The sequence below is a fragment of the Malania oleifera genome, chromosome 9 (assembly GCF_029873635.1).
Source record: "Malania oleifera isolate guangnan ecotype guangnan chromosome 9, ASM2987363v1, whole genome shotgun sequence".
In the NCBI taxonomy this organism is placed as follows: Eukaryota; Viridiplantae; Streptophyta; class Magnoliopsida; order Santalales; family Ximeniaceae; genus Malania; species Malania oleifera.
In genome coordinates, this window is record NC_080425.1 from 13,333,394 (window position 1) to 13,350,372 (window position 16,979).

Sequence of the window (16,979 nt, forward strand, 5' to 3'; positions counted from 1 at the left end):
AGACGTCCTTGCACACCTTCATTACCCCACTTTCAGACTTGTAACTAGACCCTTCACAATCTAAAGTTCCCAATGAAATCACATTCTTTCGTAAATCCGGTACATACCTTATATGACATAATTTTTTCACAACACCATCATATATTTTAATTATGATATTTCCTATTCCAACAATTTTGCATGAAGCATCATTTCCCATTATAAATGAACCAGAATTTACTGAACTATGGGTGCTAAACAAATTTTATTTGGTGTCATGTGATAAGAATATCCCGCATCTAGATCCAAGAATCCGTGAGGCAATCTGAACCCGATGAAACAGAAAGCATATCACCATCACTGCTCCTTGAGTCTCATTATTCCACTACATTCGTAGATTTTGATGAACCTTTTTTTATTTTCTGCATTCCTTTTCTTTCACTTTGGACAATCCGATTTTATGTGCCCAATTCACATTCTTGGTCACCCTTTACCACAAGCCATTCACCTTGTGAAATCTCATCGCTAGCTTTCTTCCTTTGATCAAAACCCAAGAGAGCGCTTGTTACCTCTTCCAAATTCAGGGTTTCTTTTCCCCATGTTAGACTAGTAACTGGATTTTCATACATATAAGATGTAGGTAGGGAATTCAATAGCATTAATGCCTTATTTTCTTCCTTGAACTTCACATAAAGCCACATCAAATCACTTATAATCCGATTGAATACATAAATGTGTTGGTTCAAATCCAAACCTTCTTCCATCTTAAGCCAATACAATTTCTGCTTAAGATACAACTTGTTCGTTAAAGATTTAGAATATACTGAATTTTTAGTTTATACCAAATAGCCGCAGGAGATTCCTCATCCATGATGTGATACAACACGTCATCAGCTAGACAAAGCCTGATAGTTGCCATAACCTTTGCTTCCAACTTGTTTCATCCATGCCTTCCAGTTGACCTCCATACAATGCCTCACCATACTTTGCTGCACTAATAGATACTTAACCCTTCTTAGCCATAGTCTGAAGTTTCCCATTCTATCGAACTTAACAATATCGAACTTTGCAGAAGAAATTCCAGAAGCCATTGTAACCAATTTCTCTCATACCAATTTGTTGTGCAAATTAATGTGTAGTGGAAATAAACGATTTTAAAATGCATCAATCTATAGTGAAATATAAAGAATACACAATCATGATTATTATATGAAATCAATAAAATAATGAGACAAAGAATTATATGGTTCGATAATGCCTACATACACGATAGCAAACGACAGTGATTTTTCACTATCTTCTGTCAAAGGACATATGGAATACAACATACAACATGTATATATAACCCTCTCTGAGGTTTTCCCCCCAAAACCCAACCTATACAACTTCCAAATTCAAAATTCAAAAACTAGTGCTGAGTAACCGAGCAAAATAGTTGACAGTTTCAGACATACCGTCGATGGTTTGAAGCCAAGACCAAACAACCGATATAACACTGCATAACAATCGACTGTTTCTTTTGAACTTGAGGAAATTGTTGACGGTTTAGTCCTGCAACCAAGCATCTCTGTTTTCAACCATGTTTTCTTTTTGTACATGAGTTCCACTCAATATATGAGCCACATATTACAATAAAACACTTGTGTTTATGTTTGTTTGAATGGTTTTAATCTAGTGATTTTGGATCTTTAAAAGGGCATAGCATGAGAGTGGGCCTGTATATTTGCTTTCCATATTCTTTTATATTTTTCTTGGGTTTGTATTTATATTTCCACATTGGGTCGTGGATTTGGGCTTGCATTCTAAGCTTGCTTGGGCCTTTCATGCGTAGTGTTTGGAAGTATAAATTTTAAATCTTTTAATTTGACTAGAGTGAGTCAGGTGCATTGCACATGGAGTCACCTCATACATATATAATCGAGAATTGCATATATTAATATAGGTACACTAAAAAAATAGTAAAATACATTTACGCAACACAAAAAAAAATCATATTTTGTTTGTGCTTTTATTTATTATATGCATGTATTCTATAGACACCCCAATTTTAACCAGACAACTCCTAAGAAGACATGGCATAATAAAATTGACTTTAAGTCTAAGTCATTGGAAGCCTGTTTTGTGTTCACTTAAGTCCTTTTCGAAATTAGAGTCCTGCTTTGAAGTTCTAGTCATAGAGGCTTCCTATTTCGAGTTTGAGTCCGATTAATCTGGTAAAATGTTGAGTCCTTTCAATTTCCATTTTGAAGCCAGTTTACCTTTCTAACCTCAGTTATTTTCAAAATTGATCTCTTTTAGGACTAGTTTTGTGAAGAAAGCCTTTGTTGTGTGGAAAGTTGGGTTCCCCTTGAATCTCAAAATTGAGTTCCTTATTTCTTTCATTTGAAAATTGGGATTTTTTAAAATTTTTAGGTTTGAGTCTTAGTTTGTTTCAAAAAACCGTTTCCCTTAATTTGTGAATCTTTTGAATGAGGTCTTTTGAAGGAATATTTTATGAAGTCTTTTTACCTTTATTTTAATTCCTCTAACTTTGGGTCGAGTTTCAAGTTAAGTCCTGAAAAATCAAGTTTTAATTTGTCTTTTGAAATCAAGATTTTCAAATTTTAATTTTTTAGAGTAAGTCTTTAATTCCAAAACCACGTGTCTACTAAGTTTTAAAGTGATTTTATTAACTGGGTTCTTTTAAGGCACAAAATGGTTAACAAATTTTGAGTCAAAATTGAGAATCACATGTGTACTTTATTAGGAGGAGCATGTGCCCCAAGTGTGGTGCAAATACATGCAGACAGAAAGTATACAACAGGAAGTTACTGGTGAAAATACATAAAGTAAAAAAGTGAAAAGCATAAGAGAATGTGCAAACAAAGGTTGCATACAACACGGTATGGGGGTACATCAACATACGTAAGTTACAGATGAAAATAAAATACAAGGAAAGGAAAGGGGAAAGTGCAAAATACAAGAAAATGTACAAATAATGGTTTCAGTGCAAAACCATGCAAGGTACATCAGCATACAAAAAAAAAAAAAAAAAAACCAAAAAAAAAAAGAAAAAAATCGTGCCCTCCATTCTTGAGGCACCACTAGGCCAGAATTCCATGCCCCCCATCCCCATGGTGCCATCTAGATCTTTTGAACTTCCAATGCACCAAAGGGAATTAGTTAGTTAGAGAAAATTTAGACAAATGGAACTACAAATTCACGTGCCCAAGGATAGAATGACACCTGTAAAATAATATTCCCCATTATGTTAAATGGGAAAATTGGCGCCAATTGGACCGCTGAGGCTCGCACTGTAGCTAGACAGAGAGAAGAGTATTAGAAATACCCTGCCAAATTTGAGATAAAAATCAGAGAGCTGTCGTAGAAAAGTCATACAGGAATTTGGAGTGAAAAGTGGGAATTGGAGAACCTCGAGAAAAGGAAACTGTGCTTAATTGCAGAGAGCAGAGAAGAAGAAAGGGAAAGTGGAGGAATAGAGAGAAGCCAAAGCAAACACCCAAACTAGATACCAGAACAGATTAACTCAAACCTACCCACCATAGAAGAAGACCAGAGGAGCACGAGACCTAAGGTAAATCTCCTTTCCCTATCCTAATTTTGAGATATTAAATTGTGCCAGGTTGTGTACTGTGTGTGTATGAATGCAGGTAGTTCCCCATCCTTTTTTAGATTCTCAAACCTGAGCTCAGACCCAATTCCACTGTAAGATTTTGAACCTGAGGCCCAATTCCCTTTTAAAAACAAACTCGAGGCCCAACCCTTAAAATTTATTTTCCCCAAGCCCATTTAAGTTTAACCTCCTCAAGCCAAAACAAATCCCAGGTCCATCAAACCCACCAGACCCCACGTATGCCCTTTCACACGTGCCTGCAAGCACGCGACACACTCGGGTAATATAAGTCATTCAACTCCTCGGGTTAACTCGTGCGAGTCATCCCGGGTATTCCTCTCCAAGAGAAGGTGAATCACTCTCCTTCCATATTCAACCCAAAACTCAAAATCTCTCTACCCTAATCCTAACATGAAATCCCAACAGCAATCGCATTCATTTCATCACAAAAATCAGAAGAAAAATATCCAAAATATCAACTCAATTTTTAGGCCGCATCTAAAAAGAAAAAAAGAACTTATTTGTTTTTTGAACATCTTTTTCTTGGAGTGAAAAATTTTCCCTGAGACCCATCCCAATCATCCCCCCCCCATGTGCTTGTCATTCACCTTTAGCGCCGTCGAAGGGATCCAAGATGGATCAGATTGGACCATGAGATTCTAAGAGGAGAAGACCAAGTGGAATCTCAGTCCGAGACGAGATCACAGAGAGGCCTGAGGTTTTCATGAGCAAAATCAAAAAGGGATCTAAGGTTTTTTGAGTCATCGCAAATCAAGAACGAAAGGGATTAGGGTTTTCAGTTCGTGTTTAGCTAGGAAGGAGAGAAGAAAAAGAAAAGAAATAAGTTGGAACAGGGGCTAAGGCTTCAAGACCCGATCATTGTTTACAAAAAGAGGGGCGACCGTCGGTGATCGTCACGAAGGAGCTGCTAAATAACTAGAACGAGGTGGTCATGCAGGGGGAGGAGATCTGTTTCTTTGGCAGCCTCGTCCATTAGAAAATGAGGCACAGAGTTGCAGTGTTGATGAGGTTGGGGCCTCGGTTCCAGAGGAATAAAGAGAAGAGATCGTTGGTAAGGCTAGGGATTTTTTTCTTGGAGACAGAGAAGGGAAAGAGACGAGAGAGAGTGTCTCGTGAGAAGAGAAATGAAAATAAGGGGGAAGTGAAAAATCTTGGCTTAAGTATGTCATGCCTCGGATCCACAAGATGGCAACACTTGGATCACCTATCCTCTACATGATTAGAAGGTGACACACCTCCCTTTGAAGCTACACAATTTGTGCTTTCAGGGAACAGTTAAGATATCACCATGACAGCAATCCGAGGCACCCCTAATTGCTCTGTCCCCAAGCTGACACATGGCTATGGTCTTGAATGGACCTTAAATTGGTTGACTCCCCTTGTAAACCGGTTCTTCCCTGAGCTAGTTGGGTCCCCTAAACAGCCGTTGAACAGGTTCAGTTTTTAATTATTTTAATAATTTTAAAATTCAAGAAAACCCATTGAAACTCATAAAATTTTCAGAAAAAATCACAAAATTTCAGAAAAAAAAAATTATAAAAATATTTCAAGGTTAGAAAATCATTTTTGGTACTTGGAATAATCATAAAAATTTAGGAAAAAGCTACAAAAATCCAAAAACATTTATAGTTTAGAAAATTGCTTTTTGAACTTGGAAAAATCATAAAAATTCATAAAATTCAGGGAAAATTTTGAAAATATTTTTGGGACTTGATTTTCACTATTTTTCTTTAATTGCCTTTTTGTTATTTTAAAGATTGGGAAAAATATTAAAATTGTTATTAAAATCAAGAAAAATTGCCAAAAAATATAAAAATACTTTGAGACTTGAAAATTGGCACTCTTTTCTACGCCAAATGAACTCCACAAACCTCCCAGACTATTACTTTTCCCACTTAGAAAATTCTATAAAAAATTTCAAAAATTCGGGAGTGTATTTTTCAAACTACTTTCTCGATTTTCTGATCCTGATGATTTCAAAGGGAGGCATGAGCTCTTTGGAGTCCGATATGGTCCGGTTCTGAGGGAAAACTTATATTGTATTTATGTTATACATTTCTTTGTAATTTTTGAAAGGGAGTAATTTCAAAAGCTTATTAAATTTAATTTGTGGAATAATTTTCGATTAATTAGGCACCGTTCGTGAGAACGAGTGTGTAGGGGGTGCTAATAGCTTCCCCTCGCCTAACTGAACTCTGGAGCCCGACTTTAGTAATGCATATCGATTCTACCCTTAGTTGGGTAGTAATCAAGTGTTCTAATCACACTCCAAAAGGTTAGTGGTGACTCCATCACACCATGTTTTCCACAAAAAATATTATTTTCAAAATCCACTTTTTACACCTTTTTCAGTTGACCTCACTCCACGCGCAAACGTCACAACAGCTTGGCAACTTTGCTAGGGAGTTGAGACGATCACCCTTTTATCACCTAGTCCCAGTTTTCATTTGGAATGTTGTGATAGCTTGGCAACTCCTTTGGGGATTCTTGAGAGTCGAACCTGTAATTAATTGAGAGTTATCCCAAAACTTTAATTTGATAAGGCCTTTTTGATTACTCCCACTCATTTTTGTGAATGACGTTGAATATGTGTTTAAATTAAACTGGTAAAACATGTATATAGGTTGAACATTTTGTGAATACTTCATTCATGACAAGCATTTGATTAATTGTGAATAATTGTGAGTACTTTGTCATGCATGTGAATAATTTGTTAAGCATGTGACTATTTGTGAATAATTTGACAAGCATGTGATTAACTGTACATACTTTTGACCATGTGATTACTTGCGAATATTTTTCTTGAATAAAAAAGTGGATGAATGTGGGGTAGGGGGATTAAGTTAAAATTGAAGAAATTCACACACTCTCATGCTTTATACCCAGGCTTTACCTTAGGATTAGATAGGAGTGTAATAGCATTTGTCCCATTATAGTAGAGCTTGATAAGAACCCACGAACCGCTTCGCTCAGTGCGAGCTTGGTTCAGATCCTTATGGGGGAGGATTAAAGCTCAATCAGGGGACTTGTCATCAGTAAGGAATAGAGCTCAACCACACATGATTATCCAAAATCCTCTACCTAGGATAGAGTCTCGGAAAAGCCTATGTAAAAACTTACCTCGGGTATGAGACAAAAGCTCTATCCTTCACCAGGTGGTTTCACATTTGTACATATTGTTTTGAATTTTATGTTGCTTCTTAATAACATGTTGCATTCATATAGGCATCCAATACTTTGCCAAGGTTCCAGGAAAGATCCCATTCTTTCATGGATGATATAATGGTTTGCCGGGAGACTGAACTTGTAGTGCAATTGTATTCCAAAGATCAGCAAAAGCGGTGGGGTGATAGCATGAGCACGAAATTAGTGGTGAAGCTACCAACCAGAGTCAGCATTTACACCTAATCCAACCCTTTGAATGAATTGAACGCCATCTAGAAGAGATGGATACCTCAATGCCTTTTACAATTCTCAAAATTATATGGTCATATCGGCCTCTTGCTGCATGTTTCGGTGAATTTTCAAATGATCAAAGCATTGGTGGAATTCTAGAAGCCCTCGTATGTGTGTTTTACCATTGACGAGGTAGACTTAACTCTAGCAATCAAAGAATACACTTCACTGTTGCATTTGATAAAGCAACGATCACCCTACCAAACATATGCGCCTGATCCTAGAACTTCTCTGGTGAGAGAGTTGTACAATGTCATCAACATCAAGATCCAAAGGTGTTGATTAAGGTGTAATCCCAAGAGGGGGGGGGGTGAATTGAGTATTTAAAAAATTCTAAGGCACTTAGTTACCTCTTACACCCTTCTTATAAATTTACCAATAAATTCTTGTTACTCAATTACTTAAGTGCAAGACTATCCTATCTATGCATGCAATATACACAAATTAAATGCAATGCTGAAAATAAAGAGTGAAGGGAAGAGAGAAGACAAACACAGTTTTACGAGATTCAGTCGACTTGGCCTACGTCATCGCCTTGAGCAACCACTCAAAGATTCACTAAAACCCTGCTCCTTAAAGTGGGATAGAGCTTCCAGTACAATCCGATGCTTACAAGAGGCACAACTTCCTTCTACTCCGCTGCTTATAAGAGATACAACTCTCTTCTCACACATCGGTTTACACCCCGAACCGTGTATACAATAAAATCTGGAAAATACACTCAAAACAATGCTTCTAACAAAAGCTTGTTAGTACAATTCAAATTCCTAGTATATTAACATATGATATAACTTGAAGCTTATGAATGTATGAAAAACGATACAATTGTTTGATGTATGATATGTGTCAACACACAAATTCGTATTTAATCAAAATTCCCAAGTAAAAATATATTTGAAATGCCTTGGAGTTAACTAGGGTTCTTGGTTCACTTTGTAAAGATGTAAAAGTATGTTTGAAGTGAACTCGTTAACAAAATCTTTGTCTTGAATACAAACTCAATCAAAATCACAAAGCTTTATTTCATGTATTCAATCACAAACTGAGAATATTAATTTTCAGAAAATATCCCTCAATTAAATGTATAGTTGTAAGTACCAAGGATATTTAATCAAGTAGTAATATAACTAAAATATATATCCTTTAGAAAACACACACTTGAATCAAAAAATCAATCAAGCAAGTTAAATAAGTTTTCTCAAGTAATGATCTTCTAAAAAATATATTTTATATGAATAGGCACACTCAAGATCAAAACTTTTCAATACTTAGTCACGAACAAGCAATGAGATGAGATAAAAATTCACAAAACTAATAACTTGAAAGATTAAATCTCAATACTAGATTGAAGTCCAGTAGAGTAAACAAGTTTCCTTTGAAAATCTGATTTGACTTGCCCAAGCTTGAAGATTTTAGATTGATGTATAGGCAATCGTATAACACTTTTCAATGATCTTGCAACAAGGTGTGTTCTTCTCTTTCTTGTGTGTCTAACTTGTGTTATGGGGTTTAGATATTCATAATATATAGTATATTACCTTTAGGATTGATCTCAGCTGTTGGATCAATAAGATAGTTTGCGAGTCTTTTTAATAAAAAACTGATTTTTAGGCTTTCCCGCGAGTTCAGACAACAGAACTCGACTTCAGGCTCCTGAAGTGGCAACTTCAGGCGCCTGAGGTTCCAGGGTCAGGTGACCGAGGTACCTCTGCCAGGTTTTGTCTTTCCCATTTAATTCTTTAGGCTACTGAACTTAATCTTCAGGTTACTGAAGAAATTCTTCAGGCGCCTGAGGTTAACTTCAGGCTACCGAAGTCCCCTTTTTTTTTCTAATTAAAAAAAAAATGCTTTGCTCTTTTTCTTGGGCCTTTTATAAAACATATATTTCATGATTTTCCAAAAATTTCTAGGTCCATGAATATTTCCTAATGATGTACATGAAATGCATGAATCCTAACAATCATTCTAAGTTATGAGCCTCAAATTAAATCATACAAAAATGTAAGTACATGAGATCTAAATACCCATTCCCAAAATATTCTTGAACTTTGCCGCTTGCATCTAGATTCTCATTCTCTTTGAGTTCCATGGTGCTTTCTAAAATGTATAAGCTTTACTTTATGGCATCCATGACTCGTTATCTTTCCATGCATGCTCAGTGTAAGTCCTGTTCACAAACTCAATGCACAGATCAAATATCAAGTGATTTGTCATTATCAAAATAGGATTGGACTCGTAGAGTCAACAAAAGGACTATGAGGGACAATGAGAAGATCACTTGGGAATATTTGAAGGCACTAATAGAAAAAGAAGAAAACAGTGAGGAGGCTCAACTGCATTTGCTCGCCATTGCCATATACGACATGGTCATATTTTCGAAAGAATTGGGAACTATTGATCAAGATGCTGTTTCTTTCGTGGCACAAGTAAAACATGGAGCTAACCTAGTGCCTGACATTTTGGAAGAAACATTCTGATCCCTGAACCATTGTAGAATCAAAGGTCAGGAATGTTTAAAGTGTTGTTTGTCATTGCTCTATGCCTAGTTTGCTAGTCACTTGTGAAGTAGCCAGGGAGGATACCGTGACATCTTCTTAACACTTCGAATCTCTCTCACCAAATTTGAAAAATCTTGACAGGATGAATAATGTAGCAAGACTGGCTAGAATGCGAGACTGCACAATTTGGTCAACTCAGGTTTAGTCTGGCAGGTATCATGAATGAACTGTTATGAGATGGTGTATCAGTGTGGAAATCTCCTGTGGGTCCCACTACTGGGCCCATGGGGAGGGATAGCATATGCACCCTTGGCAATTAGGAGGCAGTTGAGAGCATTTCAGTTCATACCTATGAAACACGGGTTAGCGGATTCAAACTTTGCGTTTGAACTAGAAAGCACCCAAAGTTAGTCTAGAAGGTTCATGGTGGCTTGGAAGCCTGTGCATCTGGCGGGTCCAAAAGGCGGAGCTGTCTCAATTCAAGGAAATTACGAAGTTTGGTGGGTGAATCGGATAAACCCTCAACTTAAAAGGGATTTAGGAGCTCTTTCTGTTCATGTTGAACCATCACGAAAAGATTTGTGTTTGAAATTACAAAAAGATCTATGCCTAACAAAGGAAGGAGCCAGGGAAGTCGAAATGGAGGACCAGCAGACTAAGGAAGAGTTTGTCACCTTCTACCGTAGGGAAATCAAGTGGCAAAAAGCCTATTATGCACAATCGAAGGAGGAGGTAGTAGCTCCATGGAAAGAAAGACAGGCACTTTGGGCAGAACTTGACCAAAAATCTCTAATGTTGGAAGGCACTAGAGCTAAAATCAAAGAAAAAGCCCTCTACATACATGAGGTAGAGAATCAGTGGGACAAATAGAGGGACAAATACAAGCAGGTGCTAGACAAGTTAGAGCCATGTGTGGCAAAGGGAAGCTACTGAGAAGCCAAGTACCAAGCTTTTCTACTGAAGAAGGCCAGTGTCGTGCCTTAGCAGCCAAAGACAAATCAGGAAGGCACAAGCCGCTCAGTCAGGGGGAAGCCAGGAAACCTAAATTCCAAATCTGTTTAAATCCTTCAGAGCTTTTGTATTTCTAGAGATGTTGTGTGAAAATGTCCATTCTAAAAAGAGCAAACTCTGTAATGAGATGATGATGATCTTTCTCAAAAACCTTGGTTAAAGTACAATAGGACGCATACATTGTTGTGTTTATTTGTATTTTCCCATGTACTAATTGCATCATTGCATAAGCATCCATCACATGTCATACTCATATGCTGAAGAAGTGACCTTATGTATAGGGAAAAGAGTGATACCAGTCTGTAAAGAAATGAGGTTCCCACTCACCCGTTTGGGACCAGGAGAAAGACAAGGATCATGGATGAGCAAGTAGGAAGCAGAATTACAGGCCTAGAACAAGAGCTGGAGGATTTGAATGATAAAATGAGTAAGATCTTGGACCTACTAATAGGTAAAGGAAAAGTTGTGTAAATATGGGACGATGAGATAGATACCGATCCCATCTATGCTCTTGGATTCCCCTTAATCCATGGGAAAACCTCGGCACAACCTCCGGTCACCACAGAAAACCCAGTACGAGCGTATCTCCATTTGTACCTATTACACTAGTGCTAGGATGTCCAATGAACGAAATGCCTCCAATGGTAATGACTGTGGATAGAAAGGCAAGAAAATTTGCAATTGAGCATCGTTGTGATGTCCTTGAGGAATGGTTGAGGGCCATTAAGGGGACCAATGCATCCGATTCCGTTGACCCCACAAACCTCTACTTGGTACCAAAGGTGGTGCTACCGCTGAAGTTCAAGGTACTAGACTTTGAAAAGTTTGATGGAATCCGATATTTTCAAACCCATTTACGGTTGTATTGTCAGACGATGTTAGCTTATTCGGATGACGAAAAGTTAATGATGCATTGTTTCGAAAGTAGCGTAACTGGTGCAGTCGTTAGATGGTATATCTAGTAGGACAAGGCGCAGATTCATACCTGGAGAGATCTGGCCAATGCATTTATCACTGGATACCACCATGTGACGGAAATGGCACCGGACCAGATGACCCTGCAGGTTATGGAGAAAAAGCCAACCAAAACGTTCAGAGAGTACGCTTATAGATGGAGAGACATGGCTATTCAAGTGAGCCCTCAAGTAGATGACCGGGAAGCCATCTTTTTGTTTGTGGACACGTTGAAAGACCCTTACCATGTGGACCTTCTAAGAGCAACTCCCCATGATTTCATGGATATTGTGGCAGCCGGAGGGAGGATTGAGGCCGCCATCAAGGCAGGCCAGGCCAAAAGCGGTAGTGCCGAGATTGGTCCAAGCAAAAAGTAGAAAAACAAGAAAAAAGAAGAGGAAGCCTAGATGATCCAGAGGCATTCTAATCATAGGAACAAATAATCAAAATCTTGGAACCAATGGCTCAAAAGGAATTTTGTAGTTGAACCTATGGTGAACCAAGCAATGCGCGTGGGTGCAAGGCCCCGTTTAAGGCTCCCGCACCCATTCTGGCTCATCAAAACATGCCTACTTGTCCTAATTTGAAGACACATGTGGGTAACGTACCAAAAAACTTCCATAGTGTGGATCTTATCCCTATGGCCTACGCCGAGTTGTTCCCTCAGTTGTTGGAAAGAGGGATGATATCCGTCGTTCCTAAGATTAATGTTACCAACCCTCCCCCACATTGGTATGATCCTGAGGCCCGTTGTGTGTACCATGCCAATTCTACTAGCCATACTATTGAGTAGTGTTGAGCTTTCATACATAAGGTGTAAGATCTGAGGGACGCGGGTTGGCTGGCGTTTGATGACAAGCAGCCAGAAATCCAAGGGAAACCCCTACCAGATCTTGGCGTAGATATTGTGGGGATGATAGAAGAAAGAGCTATGGAGATCCTAGAAGAGGATTTTGATCGAATGGCGTTATAATAGATATACAGTGTGCTCATGGCAGTTGGCCAAATTAAATAGAAGGTTACTTGTCTAGATGGCACGCACTGTGCATGCCATGATACAAAGGAAGGATCAATTCAGAACTATGCGACTTTCAGAGCTTTCATGTGAAGGATAGTGAATGATAAATATGTGCAAATTTGTTGTATTCAGAAGACCAATGAGATTTTAACTATCAAGAAAATTAGTCTCAGCACCCTTAATTCACAAACCGGTTATTCATTCCTACCATGAAAAGGACATCGCAGGTCTTTGAGGCACCAGCTCATTTAGTAATCTCTGCCCTTAGGACGTTCCCCTATCAAAGTAATCGGGTAGTGCCATGGAGGTACAATTATGAAGCGCACATCGAAGGAGATACCAACAATATGGCAGGAGTGAAGGGGATTACCCAAAAATGAGGGATTTATATGCCAGAGAATTTGGAGAAGATGAGCTCAGTAAAGGCAATAGAGCAGAACAACAACTATAAAAAATCAGTCCCACCTCAGGAGGTAGAAGAGTTCTTAAAAATAATCAACCATAGTGAATATAACATTGTTGACCAGCTTAAGGAAATGCCCACACACATTTTCATCTTGTCACTATTATTGAACTCAGAAACTCATCGGGAGGCTTTAGTAAAAGTTCTCAACTAGGCCTATATCCCTCAGGACATTAGCATCGATAACTTCAATCATGCGATTGGGGGTCTCACAACCACCAATTACATCATATTTGCCGACGAGGAGATCTCGGCGAAAGGCCAAAGGCACAATCAAGCATTGCACATCTCTGTTAAATATCGGGACCATATGATTGCGAGAATACTAATAGATAATGGATCATCCCTGAATGTCATGCCAATGATAACAATGCAAAAATTGCTCATTGATCTTTCCTACATAAGACAAAACAACTTGATTGTGCGAGCTTTTGATGGAACCCATAGGTAATCAGTGGGGTCAATAGAAATTCCCATGCAAATCGGACCTGTCAGTTTTGATATAACTTTTCAAGTCATGACCATTACACCATCCTACAATTGTTTGTTAGGGAGGCTATGGATACAAAACACTGGGGCAGTTCCATTGTCCTTGCATCAACGAGTAAAGTTTGTGGGGGAAGGGAAAATGGTATGCATATATGGGGAGACAGATCTGATGGTGACCAAACCCTCTTCCACCCCAGACGTGGAAGCTGCTGAAGAAGCTTTCAAGGATATATTTCGGGCTTTCGAAGTTGTCAATGCCACTATGGTGATGGAGAGTTCTCCTATTCCTAGGCTTCAGATCTCTTCTATAGTGTACAGGGTGGCCTCAGAGATGAATACGTCAGGATTTTGCCCAGGTAAGGGATTGGGCAAACACCTTCAAGGCATTCCGACTCCTTTGCCACTACAAGGGGCGAAGGATTGGTACGACCTTGGATACACTCCCACTAGTGCAGATTGGAAAAAGAAGGTGGTATAAAAGAAAGAGCAAAGAATGGCAAGACTTATAGGGAAGGTGAACGCCAACTGGGGAACTGAAATCCCACTAATCAGCCACACTTTTAGGAAGAGCAGCCAGGAGAATCTTGAGGAAGAAATGAGACATCTGGACATATCAGTCATAGACTTGTAGGACTCTGAAGATGGCCCAAGCAAAGGGGTTCGCCCTTTACCCATAGGAACTGAGTTGCAGAATTGGGATACTTTTGACTGTCCAATTGCTTTCATGTAATGATTTTATCTTTCTTTGTTTTCAATTTTCTTCTTTATTTTGTAATCTATGGATGATATAGTCCCAGATAGAATCCTCTTCATGAATGTAATGAATTATGTTTTCCTTGACATCATTTGCATCTTGAGTTCAATTGTCAAAAGGATGTTTGCTTTGATTTCATCCAGGAATAAAGGAGATAGTAACAACAGTACCCATGAGCAAGAAATTGATGTTAATTTTGAAAACATAATCCAAGAAACCGAAATTGAAGAAGGTGAACTGAACTTATCCCTTGAAATGGAAAGAATGTTGAAATCTGACGAAAAACCAACATTAACCAGTAGTGACCCCACAGTTACAATAAATCTGGGAATTGAGGAAGAACCAAAACAAGTAAAAATTGGGGCACTGTTAAAAGGAAAAGAAAGGGTCAGAATAGTTGAGCTACTGAAGGAATATCGGGATGTTTTTTCATCGTCATACCAAGACATGTTGGGTTTGGACACAGACTTGGTAACTTTTAAGATACCCATTTAGCCCAATTCTAAGCCAATAAAGCAGAAATTAAGGAGAATGCGGCAAGAAATTTTAATCAAGATAAAGGAGGAAGTGCAAAAGAAATTCAAGGACGGGTTTATAAAAGTAGCCCAATACCCTGAATGGGTGGCCAATATTGTCCCAATAATGAAAAAGAATGAGAAAGTAAGAGTTTGTGTTGACTATCAGGATCTAAATAAAGTTGGTCCAAAAGATAATTTCCCACTTCCACATATAGACGTGTTGGTAGACAATACAATAGGGCATGTTTTATTTTCGTTCATGGATGGCTTCTCGAGATACAATTGGATCAAAATGGCCTGGGAAGACAAGGAAAAAACCACTTTCATCACATAGTGGGGGACCTTTTGTTACAAGGTTATTCCATTTGGGTTGAAGAACGCAGGGGCCACTTACCAAAGGGCAATGGTAACCTTGTTCCATGACTTAATGCACAAAGAGATTGAGGTATGCGTGGATGACATGATCTTGAAGTCACGGGATGGAGGTGATCATGCGACAAACTTGGAGAAGTTGTTTAAAAGACTCCGAAAATGACAGTTAAAGTTGAATTAGGAAAACTGTACTTTTGTCGCCACTTTGGGGAGGTTGTTGGGGTTCATAGTGAGCGAAAAAGGGGATTGAGGTAGACCCAAACAAAATAAAATCCATTCAAGAAATGCCTAGTCCAAAAACCAAAAAGGAAGTTTGGAGTGTCTTAGGTAGGCTCAATTATATAGCCCCGTTCATATCTCAACTGACTACCACATATGAACCCTTCTTCAAGTTGTTAAGAAAGAACAATCTAGAAAAATGGAACAAAGAGTGTCAAGATACTTTTGAGAAGATAAAAGAGTACCTCCTGAACCCTTCCGTGCTAGTTCCCCCAGTACCTGGGAGGCTGCTCATACTTTATTTGGAAATATTAGAAAACTCTATGGGCTGCGTGTTCGGGCAACATGATGACTCTAGAAAAAAAAAAAAAAAATAGGCAATCTACTACCTAAGCAAGAAATTCACGGAAGATGAGTCTAAGTACTTGGACTTGGAGAAGACCTGCTGTGCTTTGGTATGGGTGATCAGTAGGCCAAGACAATACCCATTGTATTACTCAACTTGGTTGATCTCCAAGGTAGACCCAATTAAGTATGTTTTTGAAAAATCAGTAGTGACAGGTTGGGTGGTACTGTGGTAGATGCTATTGACAGAATATGACATCACCTATGTGACGAGAAAAGCCATCAAGGATAGTGCCATTGCAGAATATTTGGCGGATAGAGCTATTAAGGATTACTAGCCTATGGAATTTGATTTCCCGAATAAGGACATCAATTCGATAAGCCAAAAAGAAGGGGACCACCGGGGATGGATGATGTTGTTCGATGGAGCAGTTAATGTGCGTGGGCATGGAATAGGGGCTGTGCTCATTTCACCAGAGGACAAGCATTACTCGGTCGCAGCCAAACTCACCTTTCCTTGTACCAACAACATAGTGGACTATGAAGTGTGCATATTGGGGTTGCAAGTTGCCATAGATAGAGGAATCAAGGAATTGGCCATGAAGGGAGACTCAGCCTTGGTTATTCACTAGTTGACCGGAGAATGGGAGACCCAAGACTCTAAGTTGATACCCTATCAGGAATATGTCCAAGAGATAATTAAAGAATTCAACCACATCAGTTTGGCCACCTACAAAGGGAAAAAATTTTGATTCCTGATGCATTGGCCACATTAGCAACTTTGTTTAAAGTTGATGTGGGAGTAGAGGTTGAACCAATTCGTATAAGGGTGCAATCAGACCTAGCATACTGTGCCGTGATGGAGGAAATCGATGGGAAACCCTGGTTCCATGATATCAAGACTTACATTTAAAAGAGCGAGTATCTCGAGTGAGCTTCCAAAAATGACCAAAAGACAATTAGAAGGTTAGCTATGGGTTTCTTCCTCGATGGAGAGGTTTTGTACAAGAGAAACCATGACATGACTCTCTTGTGATGTGTGGAGGTGCAAGAAGTAAGACAGATCATACAGGAAGTTCATGAGGGTATTTGTGGTACGCATACTGGAGGACACTCATTGGCTCGAAAAATCATTAGGAGCGGGTATTACTAGTTGACCATGGAAAGGGACTGCATAGAGTATGCCCGGAAATGCCGCAAATGTTAGATTTATGGGGATTGTATACAAGTTCTACCAGCCCAATTCCAAGTCTTATCCACGCCTTGACC

General features: G+C 38.8%; 1 protein-coding gene across 1 annotated transcript; it reads left to right on the forward strand.

The window, feature by feature from the left end:
• Positions 1-16,051: 16,051 nt before the first annotated feature.
• On the forward strand, positions 16,052-16,623 carry LOC131163367 (uncharacterized). The gene is made up of 2 exons (XM_058119962.1): positions 16,052-16,330; positions 16,432-16,623. Exons 1-2 carry the CDS (start codon positions 16,052-16,054, stop codon positions 16,621-16,623), a joined length of 471 nt encoding a protein of 156 aa, XP_057975945.1.
• Positions 16,624-16,979: the final 356 nt, after the last annotated feature.